Consider the following 15,878-nt stretch of genomic DNA (forward strand, 5'->3'; position numbering starts at 1 on the left):
AAAAATTTTCGCTGAAATATATCTGTCAGGCTAAGTGCACTGTTTGAATGCATAGAGAATAAACAATTAAGGGAAAATGTGGCATTTCTGGAAATGCAGGTATTTGGATCAGTTGACCCTTTGAGTGCTGTAAATTTTTCAACTGAAATTTTAGTGCAAAATTTTACCAATTTTTACGAAGTTTTTGCAATTTATTTGCTAATTTTGGACCAAAAAGACATCACTTTTCAATGTTCACAGTTTTTGAACAAACTTTTGGAAAAAAATTGGAAAAAAATTGCCGGGATTTCATCATCTAAAGGCAACAAAAATTGAATCTAGCACTAAAAGGGTTAATCATTCCTTTTCTGATTATTAACTGTTCATAACATACCAAGTTTATTTTGGGAGGTTAAAATTTCATACATTTTGAGTTTGCATGTGGTACAGGGTTGGACAATATGCAACAATACAAAATGTTAAAGTGATGTCTGACGTATGGTGTGATAAATAAAAGCATAGTGGATAAGGGATGGCTCAGACTAGTTTTCCTGTACCAAAACTATTGAATATAGTATTTCATTTGTGTGATCACTCTATATGATCAAAGTAATATGGCCGACATCAGACAATGCTTTTGAAAACTTCCTACGGGGGCGGTGGTTGTGTTACACTAGTATACATATAAATCTGCAATCTTAATGGTTGGTCTGCATTAACCCTTTCATCAACATGGTTTGGGCTAAACACATTGTTGTCAATGGTGACGGGGAATCACCGGTGAAAAGATTGAACACCAAACCTTGTGTGTAATCATTGATAGGACAATTAATGAATTTTGTGTCTGCCTTAATATCAGGTTTGTATGAATGCAAACTGACATACTCTAAGTGGAATATCTGCATTTTAGCCTCAATGTAGAAAACTACATGATTTTAGATTGTTCTAAAAAACAACTTGACACCATTTTCAATGTAGCTGGGCATAATGATGATGAAGTTTAATTTGTCATTCTGGGAATTTATCTAGCATGGTAGACTACAGCGGTTTTGTTGCCAGTATGTCTACTTACCCAGCAAAGATTGCGCCAATATCTGCAAAGAACCATTCCGGTGAATTAAACCCAATGATGCCAACTGCATGAAACCTTTCTAAGCCAAGCTGACACAGAGAGAGAAAAAAAAAACAAAACAAGGATTATAATTAAAACATTGAAATATCAGTACTAATGTAACCCTTAGGGCATGAAATTTTCTGGCCCTTAATGTTGAATTTCTAGGAATTGCCCGTTGTTGGGTTACCATTGTACACTATCAATAGTACAATGCACAAGAAAATATTCTTTCATCAGAAGTCAGAGGTTTACTGTATTGGTTTACAGGATAAACCAACAGACCGGCTAATTCTGTTCAGCCTATACATGATTGAAATCATGTCACTTGACTAAAATGTAGGCAACAATGCAAGAATCTTCATGCAACGACATTCAGTACCATCAGTGTTTTTTTTTCCTCAGAAAGGTTCAGTAAAATGGCACTGAAACCAACTGTACATTGTTCCCTAGTTTTATCTACAGAGTCAGAGTACTTGTAAGAAAACACATAAGTTGGAAAATTGTTTTAGAGTGCAGGGACACAATAGTAGCTTATGTTTGCAAGAAAAAATAAACATTCTTGTTGATGACTTGTTGTGTCAAAACAGTTTGTTCATCAAAGGCACTACCACATGTGTTAGTTGACAGACAATCCACGATCATTTATATACCGTACGTGATGAAAATGGGCAAGGTAATTCCTCAAAGGGACACAATCTGTAGATTTTTACAAAATTTTCATAGTTATTTTCTTCTAGAAACTAAATACATTTTTTTCTTCTCTGTACTATGTTGAAATACATGTAATATGTATCAGCCATGCATACGCAATGCATTCTGCAGAGTATTCAATGTTATTGTTGACAAATGAATTCCAGTCTGGACACAGGCGACCCAATAAGTTCTGACTTTTTCACACTGTTTTCTCTATATCATTTTCTCTTCTTTCTTCATGCTCTGAATGATCGGAATAAATAAAATAAATGGTTTATATAACCTAACCTAGCCTCTGTGACTCTTTATTTATTTACACTCCATTACAAGGACGTATATCTCTCATACACACATGCTGTAATTAATTAGTCAACACAACTAATTATGCTAATCCGTGGACTTATCAGAGGTTGGTCAACATCGGAAAGATAGTGATGTTAATGAAAAAGGGGTTAGTTTTAGTAACCATTCCTATCTTTCGCGATGTTGACCACCCGTAAAATCCCTGATATTAAAGTCCACGGACTTTAGGTTATATAAACCATTTATTTTATTTATTCCGATCATTCAGAGCATGAAGAAAGAAGAGAAAATAATAGAGAAAACAGTGTGAAAAACTCAGAACTTATTGGGTCGCCTGTGGTCTGGACTGGAATTCAATTGTCAACAATAACATTAGACATTACAGACATACACTGACACCTAGCTGCGTTGATAAGTTGTACACCAATTCTATGAAAATCTGGAATTCTACCCCTCCCCCTCTCCCCCCCAAGAGATAACACAGGGATGGCAGCCATTTTGAATTTCAAATATCGGTATATATTGGGTAATGTGTGTCTTTTGTCCGAAAATTTGCACAGTGACATACAATTTGTTTTTTTGATCTTGAAAGAGAATGGTTGAAAGTTTGGCAGGGGAAAGTCTGAGCAAAAGTTACGTCTTTCATTTTTGAGGCGCTAACTACCTTAATTGTCATCATCTTTCAGAAGTCCACGAAAACCTCTCTTTTTGCTAAACTAAATCAGTTACTACTGGAGCACTATCAATAAACTCATTCACGGTATGAAGTCTTGCAGACTTTGAGTCAAGTCCTAGATCATATACTGTGGATAGTTGATCCACTTTCTACGCTTAGATATTCAGATGCATTATATATCTTTCCAAAACAATTTACTGTCTTATTAACAGCTTGTACATTAATGATTAAGTACTGTGATAAGATCTTCAAAACAAATGTTTACAGTAGTTATGCTTTTTCTTATACACTCTTCATGTCAAAGGTTTGTTGCTAGGTATATTCCTGTGATTGAAGTAGCATGCTACACGATGAACATCGAATAATATTGTCTTGAAATGTTTCTTCCAATAACAAAAGTTCCCTTGTGACGCTGTGACCGTCCTTGAACACAATTAAAATAACAACAACCCAATGAAAATCCTCTAATGAAAAGACCATACAATAAAGATTCCAAGCCACGGTAAGGCTCACCTGTATGAATGATTTGGCTGCTTTCCGAACTTCTTCATAATATTGCTTCCATGACCATGTTACCCACTCATTATTGATCTTGGTTGTTAGAGCTGTGTGTTCAGGCAGTTCCTTGACGCACTGCATGAAAAATTCATGTACTGTAATCGGGGGTACCGATCCGGGGCCGGATTTCTCCATTCGCAATTTGACAGCTCCATCTGGTTCAATGGTGTAGGTTGACTCTGTTGATTAAACCACGTTGGAAAGAACAATGTGAGTTGTGAGAGCAGGACATGGTGATTCAATGATAATAACAATATGTGTTTGCCTTTTCGTATACTGTTCTCATCTGACGAATTTGAGATAAAAAGCATTGTTCACGAGAAGCACAGAATTCAAACTGCAGAAATCACTGCATTGACATTATTGACAGACAAAAAAACACAAAATGAACTCTGCCATGCCCCGGCTGCTGGCCTAGTAACCATGGCTACACAACTTGAATACAAAATAATGCACACATGTTGAAAAAGTCATGACAGTTGCTCTATTGAGAAGATTTACACAGTCACTTTCCCCAACAACAAGAAATATCTAAATATAAGCACCCAATCAAAACTACGTATCAGATCATAAAATGTTTGAACCATATTAGGAGTGTCATGCAGGGAGAAAGTACAACAATTTGCCACTCAAACACTGTAAACACTCAAACTAGCCATTCAGCTTATGTAATGTCCTTTGTCTGTATGCACATCACCTGTCTCTTGAAAGCTCCACATGTTAACGGGCTTTTCTTCAGGAAAATCTGTTATTTTTGCTGTTCCTTTCCAACAGGGCATTTTATCCACTTGGGCAAGACCATGTGAAAGATGTATAGGGTATCCTGCCAGGGGGCATTGTGTACATAGAACTCAGAGCACCACACACACACCACAAGTTGTACGGTAGTAAGACCGTTATTTTATGCGAAGGACATATGGCAATTTTAATGGTGGTCATGTGACACTATGCAAATTAAACCTACACTTGGGTAAAGCTGTGAGTGGCTAAATAGTGACTGGGGTAAACCATTGACAGAGGAGCACAAAATTGCATTTACAAGATTAGCTCAAGAGGATAAGTTCAACATCGGAAATTTTATAATTAGTAATTTTATCATCAAGTAGAAATTATATCAGTTTTGAAAACTACCATCTGCGACTCTGATTTTGTACACTGCAGTTCAAAAAATGTTACAATTTTCTTAAAAATTTTTTGAAAGAGAGCTTAATGTTGATGCAGGTAGGTGTCACCAAGGTTCCCTAGTCATTTTACTGAGGTCCCCTTCATATGTCTTTCCAGTCAGATTAGGTGACAGCAGAAATGTTACCAGGGTTCCCAAATCATTTACTAATAACATTTTCCAAAAATAACGTAGGAAGAACACAGGTAAATCTTTGCCTACTTCCAAAGGTCCATGACAAGATTTTTGCACTACATGCCAATCCTATAGATATAATTGATTGCGCATAATAACCTTATATGACCTCAAGTAGCTCAGTACCTGCCATTTCAACACCTAAGACAATGTCAGTTTTCAGTGCCTTGGTTTATCACTAAGGTAAGTCTGTTTACTACATACATAAGTACCCCCTTCAGACCGCTGAGGTTTAACATAAGCATATACATGACACACTTAGCCTGTTTTGACACTGAGGAAATATTAATCATTTTCGACGATCTGCTTTTCAAATCCTTGTACCAATTTACTTTTGCCAGTCTGGCTGATTCTCCATGTAACCAACAAAAGGAACTTGGCTTTTAAATGCAGAAATGTCATCATCCTGAATGCATTATGTAATCTGTTGACATGGACCCCTCTCAAGGAGATCTCTGCCGACTGAGATCATTGACAAAATATAAATATATTCCCGATATGAGTTTCTGGGATGAGAACACTCAAATCTCAAGTCAAAGTGATTCTTGCCAATCTTACCCCCTTTTGGTTTCTTCAAGTCCGCCTCTTCTGACGATGACAAGTCGGCTTGTACTGTCACCGACACACTGGTTGCTGACACAGAGGGTTGATGGTCATTGACTGGTTCATCTGCAGTGCCATTGACCAGTGAAGAGCCGTTGACAGCCACTGGAGATATCTTCTTGTCGGGCGCTTTCAGCGGGCTGGGGGGCCACCAAGATGCGAAAAACAAGGAGTCATAATAACATTGCAAACCTTTCACTGCTAGCGTCTCAGGATCTGATCCTATCATGCTGTACTTTTGCGTATGGCTGTTGACAATATTCAAGCACAATCCCTCAAGAAGAAGGGACAGTGATCCAAGCTATTTCGGCAACAAGAAATTGACACTTACTCTGTAACACCTTGTCACATAGACAAATACTGTTACTACATGTAAACAATAATGTGTTCTCCCATACACTCTGCAAAGTCTCTGTTGTAATCTCACCGTACGACAAAACATCAATTTTCATCTTATACAATGACATGGTCCGACCTACAAAACCAGCTATGCTCAACATTTCACAAGGATTCCTGTTCAGTACTACAGGTATTACATCACTTTTGGACAAAATTTTGCCATGTCCTTGACAAATTTAAGTTTTGACCTACCTAGACTGAGGGGACTCTGCTTCATCAATTCCATTGACGGAAATATTTGAAACGGTCGACGAATTAACAGCATCGGTTGGGCTGTAGGCCCTGTCTGTATCGGCACTCATATTCCTCAATTTATTCAAGTGGAGTTCCTGACGACAATGAAGGTTTCCTGATCAGAATTCTCTCCGGTAACTCACAGTTTGTCTACCTGAAGGATGTAAACACAGAAAGAATTTAAAAGGTGCTGTTAATGAGACGCTTGTGATGGTTTTATCTCTTTGCCGTGATTTGATGCAAACAGGAATGAGTACTTTTCCGATTGGTACACTTGTCGGTTCAGAAGATTACTTTTTTTCATCGTCACAAATCTCCTATGCCAAAAATGCAATACTGACAGCTACCTGAATTTCAGGCGTAAGTGCATCAAACTTGCCACACACAATCACACATCACAGTGCAAGTTGACAATGCCAGTTTCCTGATCAAAAGAATTTCAACCCCCGAGGAATGTACCTAGACAGCTGGGATTTGCATACCTGTTGTAAAAAAAAACACACACAAACTTGGAATAACTGCCACTGAATGTTACAGCATCTCTTTGAAAACATATGCAACAGGTATGAAAACAGACAGTTGGGCCGATGTAAACACAACCTACAAAAGTATTGATTGGCGAATTCATCAGCTGGCAGAATTAGCATACAGAACAAATAATTTGCGCACAGACTAATGCATTGCACCTTGCCTGGCCATTGTCCTATTGATTTTATCTTGCTAGGCACTTGGGCGAGAAAGTGTGCATTCTCTTAAAACATCTGTTAGACAAAGCACAGTACCTGAACATTACTGGTAAGAACTGCTATTTAAAATTAAATGCCGGCTTCTGAATATACACTTTATATAATAGTGTCAGGTAAGAGCCCTCTTTCAAGGGTCCGTGCTCAGAGTAAATGTATAGTGCCAACCTTGTTTCATCAATTTGAACATGCTAGAATCCATATAAGAATTTTACAATTGACTGAAAAACTGCATAAAAGTTAGTGAAATATGACACACCTATCTTGATTTTGCCAGAGAATTAACATGCAAGTAATACTTACATTCATATCCTCCCTATCTTTATAGCACTGAAAAATGCAGTTACGAGTGGTGTTTGTACATCCAGCTGTTCAGGTACAGAAGACACGTACCAACACATTACAGCCTGATGCTATCAGTGACCAGAATTCTTTTTCAATTATTATGGTACTATGAAAATGGTTGCAAGAATGTATCAAGGATTTTTTACGAACAGGTTGTGACATATTTTGTTAATACGGTATGTCTGAACATAACACTTCCGATGTTTGATACAAAGTAAATCACTGATCAGAATGTTTGCAATTTATTGATTACTACATATTATATAACAGCCACACAAACATACTTCAAACACTTTCATTGGTAACTTTGATTTCAAAATTTACAGCTTACAGTATGTAGGTATCACTCAGTGTGCATATATCTCTGCAACACCGAATATTTCGTAAGACAAGCCAGAGATATGTTATGCAGTGTGAGTTCACTGCTGTGATTTCAATACAAGACCATTTACAATGGTACAGGGACAAGTTGCGAGGCAATTTAGCAATCCTGAGGGCGCCAGCGGTTTGTAAAAATTGACAATGTTACGATGCAAAAAGCACGAAATTCCATTAAAAAATGTTCTGTGGGACAATTGCCTGGAAACTATGGACAGAAAGGAACTTAACTTAATGAATTCTAGACTTTGCATAATGATTCTTTTATGTGGTTTAATCTTGTGTTAATACAAAAAGCAAACAAAATTACCGTTTTAATTGTCAGAACATTTCTGTGATATACTAGCACAAGACATTCTTCATGTTTTCATTCAATTTCAAATACAAAAAATTTTGGGGGGAATGGGCAGGAAGGAAGCATGTAAACCTTGTCAATAATAATGTGAGACACGAATAAGAAATAGTTTTCTCTTTCTTTTTGTTTGAAAATGCATTAAAAATGTTGAAACGTTCTACGGTGTACGAGGACTCTGGTGATTTTGAGAAATTATGGAATTTGATCTTTGCATCAGTCAAGTCAAAAGACTAAAATAAGGAAGACTGCCTTTGTGAGAAGTAGAGTTTTTGTCGCACGGTGAATTTGTACATTAATACAAATAATGTAAATAAACCAAATCATCAAATTCCTTATCCATTGGCATATGATCTTTTGAGAAAATTCTGTTGCATTGAAGAGATTGAAGTTAATCCATAGAATTTTGAGACAGGTGACAATATTCAACCTTGCTTTCTTCACTGCACCACAGCATACACAGAAAACTGTCAATGATTGATGAAATTTTACACCAACTAGTGTTTTATATGGATTTGGTACAAAAAGCTCAGGTAAAATGTAATGAAATAGTTTAATCAAGTGCTACACATCCAGGGTAATTTGGCTGATTTATAACCCTAAATACTTGCCACCTCCTGGCACGCCGACTGAGCAATAAGCTTTATGTAAACGTATGCACATGCTCCATGCTAGAAAATGTATGATTCAATATATGTACGATTACTGTTGTATTTATGATCATATGCTGGCACATGTATAAAACATGTATGGTCAAAAGTGGACAAAGTCATCGGCAGTGGCAGCATGAAATCTGTCACTGCATAGACCAAAACTCAGATCTGTGACCCTTGTCTCGGTGGGTTTGCAGTGCTTCTCAGCGCATGCTCGGTGATGAATATTTACCATAGGGTCATGGATGTTATCATCTGACATCCACTTCACAGCAATTTGAGTGGGAATTCACAGTCTGCATGAGTCTCTTTAACACGCACTGACTGCGTGTAACCAATTCCTTTACAATGTCTTCACAAAGTTTATGAGGGGCTATGCAAAGTGCTCATATACACTGTATATATACGTTGATACCTTGACTATCAATATGAAATACCATACTTCACACAAACTTGCAACAGATTAAAACTCACAAATATTTTACCTTCAAGACTGCTCTATGAGATATGTCAACTCATATTTGTACATTAAAAGTTATATCTGCTGTAAAATAGGATTTGTACAATGCCATTGAAAGCACCTTTTTACGGTAGATTGTGGCTGTAAACGGAACATCCGGGACACAGAACAGTTGAACTTGTGACCTTGCTGTCCCGTACTGATGGCCCATATAGGGGTCCTGGTACGAATACTTGAAAACTTTTACAGCCAATCAGACTGAAGTAGGCTTTGTGACTTGTAAATCTGGGGCTGATCCATAAATTATACAAACTTTAATTTTTGCAGAACGTGCCATATTTAAATATTCAATTGTAAGTGCCGTATCTGTATTTTTATTACTTTATCATTTCTGAAGCTGAAATCTGATCTGAGAAGACATAATATTTTTTTGCATACATTATACTTCCACCTAGTAGTCATAATGGATAGGCCGTAAACTAATTATCCATGTATTCAGCTTGTAAATCTCTGCAGAAATTACTGTTATTTCATTGTGAGTGATATCTTACACTTTGGAACATGTTGCTATCAATAGACTTTATATCAATATCTTGTTTGTAAAATGATAAAGAGAGTTTTTTCTGATCATAAATTATTTGCAGCATATTACATGATGACTTTCCACACTGTAATGTAAAACATTTGTTGGGTGTCTGGGCTCTCCTTTCAATTAAGATATAGTAAATACGTGTACTGAAGAATTTCACGCTTTTTCTTTGCTTTAGTCCCTCCAGAACAAACTGTTATACTATTTATAATAAAGTACTGTAACAGATTTTGCAAGTTCTTAATCTGAAATTCATTCAGTATTGTAAATTAGCAGGACACCAATGGTTGCCCACTACTGATTCAAAACACTGTTGTCTTGATTTCATATTGACCCTTTAAGCACCAAAGTAAATTTTTGTTGCCTTTAAAAAATATATTCCGGTCAATTTTTTCAGATATTTGCGAAAATTTTGATAAAAACTGTAGCCTACGAAATGTCATGTCCATCTGGTCATAAATTATCAAAAAATTACAGAAAAATTCATAAAAATTGGTAAAATTCTGCACTATAATATCAGTGGGAAAAATTACACATGATACACATGCATGTATGAATATACTCAGTCATATAGCTATAGTATACATACCAATTCAGAGTAATACAAGGCAATATGACAGTGATAACGCTATCACCATGGAGCTACATGTTCATAGCTCTATATGCAGTTTTATCTATCAGCCTTGAGACTAGTTCTTTACGCAGCTATATCGGTCATTCGACCTTGAGACCAGCATACAGCAGGCTATTAAAAATATATCTGAACTCCATAAACACTGGTCGACAGCTATTGGAGGCTAGCCCACACATTGTAGACATATGAAAATTTACTGATGGGCAAAAATAATCCAACCTGTAATTGTAAATACTCCTAATGCGATGTTTTCACAAGCAATGCTTATTTATACTAGTCATTCACATTTAGTGAATTTGCGGTCAGATATAATGACCTTTGGTATTTAAAAACATACAATATTCATAAAACATAATACATTCAATATTCATCCAAAAATTTCCTGTTAACCATAGAGTCTATAAAGCACTACACATAGAAGTCATACATAGTAACATGCTTGATGCTGTATAAATATGATTTCCGTGCCTCCAGAATAATTTGATAAACATTTCACTTTGTAGACCATATCATGATATCCGTAACATGATGTAAATTTCACGGAATTGCTACAAGTAAGATACATGCGCTGGTGAATTAGTCAAGCAGCATCAAGGATATGTCTGCGTGTCATGAGCAGCTCACAGTTCAACGAACTATTGTGTTATACAACAACAGGGGCAGCACATTATACTATCATCAGCTGATTAAGCCCGGGCCAATCATCGTAGAAGTTAATGGAAAGGAAACACATGTATTAACCATGATAAACATTAGCTGTGAGCTTAAAAACATTGTAGCACATTCTTCAATCTAAAAATCTACAATAGGGTTCAAACTACAACGTCTATTCATGAATATGATGAATGTTGGAAGAAAATGTGACGGAACAAAATGTGTAAGAGCAGAAAATAATATTAAATTTATATATATTTGGTTGGTCATGACACACTGCAGTTAATTCTGATGATATGAGACGATTCAGCTACCCTGTGTTTCAGTCAGACTATACATGTATCATCATATGTAAATTTGCAAATATAAATAAATCTCCTGTATCGTTGAAGACACGCACACATCTTGGCAGTTTATCAAATCTCTACTCACATTTGCATGTGATACATTGAGAGCATGTCGGCATTTTGGCTGCTCAGATGTCGGGTGGCTGAGGCAAAAAATTCTCAAAAAAAACCATTTTTTGTCTGAGTCTATGAAATGATACGTGTACAGACACTATAATATCACCTCTTTTTTTTCTAATTCAATAAACAGTGCTATTTAAAATTCCTTGCCACATCTGCAGTTGGCAGTCATTGAACAAAAATATCATACCATGAGGCCCCGTTTGTGCTATCCCGCATTACTGCATTGGGATGCGGGGGTCCTTGGATTTTGGAACAGGGGGATGTATGAATGAATGGATAGATGGATGGATAAATGAATGGATGCATTCAGGACTCCTGGCAAACAATCGGCACATGATATAACACGCATGTAAATTAAGTACACACAATCACAGAGGCATTCACATACATAAACATGAACTACAAGAATGAGATCACCATCCTGACATTTGTATTCAGTTGGTGATGAGAAACTTTCAGGAAGCCAGACAGAGGTGTATATCTAGCCTCAGTCAAAATATTCGTTTTCACTGGAGACCGTCCAATATCCAATAAACCAAAATGTTGCAAACTCTGGACGGGCCAAAGTCTCCAGTTCATTGTATGAGGAGATCAAAGAGAGACTACAACATCTATGATGTGAAATCCTCCATTGCATCAATTCTGACTTTCCATCACCACAACATAGACAGTTTTACCTTCTCAGTGATTATTCCAACACCTGTATTGTATTTAGGATGAGCGTAGAGAGTCCAGTGCACACACTGTCCTATCACCTCAGTTCCTAGCTAAGGTGATCATGAAGGGCACCTCCTCACAGCACTGGGGTGATCCAGTTATTAAACAGAGGTCATCAGAAGTCAATGGAACATTCCATTTTAATGGAGGGGTGTTGTCTCATCAAAGTGTACAAGTCTGAGTCTTCTCTGTCTACACTCTTCTGATAAAAATGTTGTGCTTTCCTTGACTTCAATCTTGGACATATGTTAGAGAAATAATTAATCTGGAAAGACAGACAAGAGAGACCAGGCCTTGCACTATCTTCCCCACCCCAGGATTGAACTACCAAATAGTATTAGTTTGTTGGCTTCTGTCTTACTATAATTACTACATTGACCTTTAGACCTGCAACCTTAGTAGGATCAGGTGAGGGGCCAAAGTTCACTGAAGATAAACAAACTTACTCAGTGCCATGCTTGCTTACAGGATTTAGGGATACACCGCTACATGGATATCTTCTGGTAGGGAGGTCAGCAATGGTATAATCCAGTTGAGTGAGAATTATCAAAAATTATCTTTTTTTCATCTTTTCTTCTTTTGCAAAAAAAAATTCACGCTACTAGTGAAAAACAAAGTTTGGAATTTCAGGAGGAGAAAGGTGAGTTTGTATGATCTGTCTCTGCACGGAAAAGCAAACGATGCAAAAGTCTTGGAAGGCAGAAAAATTGCAAATCCTGATTCTGACCACCATCTTCAAACGTCTAAACTGCACTGAAGGGCGTGTCCTTCACTGGAAGCATACAGGAAAAGTGATTCAATTTGCAATCAGATTTTGGAAAATTATCAATTTTTTTTTCAAAACTAACTGACACTTCCTTGTACCATCTATCAGACACACAACACCATTCACTACATGTATTTGCCTAATAAGGCCAATATGACAGACTTGAAAGTCGGCCGGAACCACTTTTTTCCTGTTTTGATGATGGACGTCCTTAAATGTTTTCCCTGTGGACGAAATACTGGAGAGCTCTTGAAAGGATGTCCTCGTACAAAGTCTGATACTTGCTTAAACGGCCAGTGTACATGTATGTACATATGATTGGCTGGTTGCAAGGTTGTCTCATGGAAACTTACCAAGAAATCCTACAGAATATTAAGGCTGGTCAAAGACCTGATGGGGCAACTTTTTTGTAAAAAAAAATTAAAAATTTATGACTTAACAATCATACGCAATGAATAGAACTATGGTCCAATGTTCTCAGACAGAGGGACTTAGAACACATCACGTGCATGGTGCATGACCAGCCAACACTATCTTAATAGATGCACAGTTTTACAAAGCTTCTTTTCATTAACCGATTGATAACAAAGATTTTATGATGAGAATAAGGCCAGCAGTGACAAATCATTCAAATTTCCGACAAACCTCCTTGACTGGACCGTCAAATTTTCTTGCCAACTTTAATTTAATTATTTCAGTGTTTAAATGGAGTCCAATTGGACCCCAGAAGCGTATGTATGTCATATGCATTGTAATTTATAAATTGTTATCCTAGACTGCTGTGTATTGTGAATATTCTAGTCAATGTATTATGTTTATAAATATCATGTTATAAAAAGTGTTTGTAACTGAAACATTTTAAATATGACTATTTTGTTATAAACAAATATCATCAAGTTAGAAAATGTAAGTTCTGATGAACGATATAAGTGAGAGGAAAGTACAGTTTGAGGGGGGGGGGGGTCCAGTTTTGGACCCCAGTTCATAATATTTAAATGTGAAGTATGTTGGTAGGATATAAGTTAAATCTGATGGTTGTGGCAACCTTGTCACTTGTACAGCGTATTATATTATATTATGTAATCATTATCATGACAGAGTAGAGTAAAATTAATTCATAATTTGATTATGTAGAACCGATCTTACTCATTGCCACATTTTCAATTCGGTGAAGTGCTTTCGTGATTTGAAGCCTGGACACTTTATAGTGCGACAAATGGTTGTGTTATTGACAATAGAAACAGAGGGAATACAAGATAATTTTAAATTTTTTGTAATTACAACAAGTGACACGTATTTACATGCCAAAAGTTACGTCCAGAATAGTCTTGCATACATATTTTAACAAATTTGAGTCATAAAAGGCTGCACCTGTAAAGCACACAGTTGTTGTGTCCTGGATAAAAATACCATGTTTGGTCTGACTGGACCCCAGTCGGTAGGATGAATGTTTAAATCCTGACTACAGGTAGTATCCCACAGAAATACTGACTAATTTGGGTAAATCAAATAAATAAAGATCACACAGAAATTATCTGTAAAGTGTCACAGGAACATATATTATCTGAATTTGACAAAGGGGAGAGAGAAACTAACCAAAAATACAACATTTCTGTATGCGGTGATGGGCTTTATGATATTCATATGCTAAATCTAAATAAGACTTCAACCCGACAGTGGACGTTCTTGTGACTAAATATAGATGTACAGTACACTCTGTTGTTTACATGATCTAATATGTATCATTATGTGAATTTATTCTGGATTTTAGATTGAGTTATTTATTCACATAGGCTGCAGGAAGAGTTAACATACATGTATATTAAACATGTTTTTATTTAGACTCTCTCATAGCCCCTCCCTGGCTATGCACTTTTGCTGATTTAGCCTGTCTAAGAGAGCTGGTGCAGCCTGCAGACTCGCCAGCTTGTGCTGAGCCATGCCATACTAAGGTGCAGCCAGTGAAGGGCTGTGAGAGAGTTTCATATTTATTACGAACACTTCATATTAAAAGGCAATGGTAATTGGAACTGAGCAGAACAAGCAAGGCTTTTTTTGGTATCAATACAGTAGAAACATCATGTATCACTCTTGGCTGGGATCCAACACAAAATGTCTGCTGCGGCTTTACCCAAGATGTGACATGCAGGTCCTGTCTGTGACAACTGCATGCATTCATATCTCCCAACCAAGTCTTTTGGATTGAAATCAGTTAGCAAGATGCAAGCTGGCAAAGATGTAGGCGCCATCCTTATTTCAAAGTCACTGATATGGGAAAAGAAACACATCCTACTGCACACAAGCCACTTTGAAGCCTACTAAGTATGCTTTTTTATTTCAAGTCAAGAGATTATTTCACTGTACATAACTGCAGTTGCCTTTAAATAATAATATATTCAACTCAGGCTTTTGCAATCAAAACATGCTAAACAAACAAACTTGCTTAATCATAATTCAACCTAATTTCTTGCAAACGATACATACAGTACGGCATGCACAGGACATCAAATGTAAAAACTTGTCATCAGACGGTGATATACATTAATTATCAATTACTGATAGACTATGATTTGTATTAATACGAAGATATGAACTTTGTATTAATACGAAGATGATAACTACCCTGTTAATGTTAGGTATATTCCACTAGCTGTCACACAACTTGTGAATGCTGGATAGCTGGTGTCGACAATTATGTACGGTTACTGTATACACACATGCCAAAACCTTGATCAGATATGACTTATTGGATGCACCCTGTTAAGTCATTAGATTAATAATGAAATAGATGTTGAAAATATAAATTGAGATCCGTGAGAGGACTGACGGTTATATCCTGTTTTCTCGATTAGTTTCTTCCCGGATTATTAAAGAAACTTTGCACACAGTCATGTAATTGTGTCCATGCAGACGTAATTCTTCAGAGAAAAATTGATACAGGGAAATGAAAGTGATGGAAACTGAATTCCGGCATATAACTACAAAAAGTCTTGATGGGTGTCATTGGCTGACAGTATATTACTAGACGATTGAAGTCCTACAGAGTTAAAGTAAAATACTTGCATGAATAGAATGCTTTACGGGGGAAATTGCAACTAAATATGATTTCTCACATCTCTCTCTTGTGATATCTGCCATGATGATAATGACTCATAAAGATATTTTGGTCTGTCCAGCTATGATACAGAAATATCAGCGATA

At 36.6% G+C, this 15,878-nt stretch overlaps 1 protein-coding gene across 1 annotated transcript in view; it reads right to left on the minus strand.

Annotated features, from left to right (window-relative positions):
• Positions 1–15,878, minus strand: part of LOC139121725 (long-chain-fatty-acid--CoA ligase ACSBG2-like) — a 40,249-nt gene that overhangs the window by 22,784 nt on the left and 1,587 nt on the right. The window contains 4 exon segments of the mRNA XM_070686847.1: positions 1,052–1,140; positions 3,279–3,502; positions 5,239–5,423; positions 5,875–6,070. Of these exon segments, the coding sequence (XP_070542948.1) occupies positions 1,052–1,140; positions 3,279–3,502; positions 5,239–5,423; positions 5,875–5,984 (608 nt within the window). The 5' untranslated portion in view covers positions 5,985–6,070.

The sequence above is a fragment of the Ptychodera flava genome, chromosome 21, assembly GCF_041260155.1.
Source record: "Ptychodera flava strain L36383 chromosome 21, AS_Pfla_20210202, whole genome shotgun sequence".
NCBI lineage: Eukaryota > Metazoa > Hemichordata > Enteropneusta > Ptychoderidae > Ptychodera > Ptychodera flava.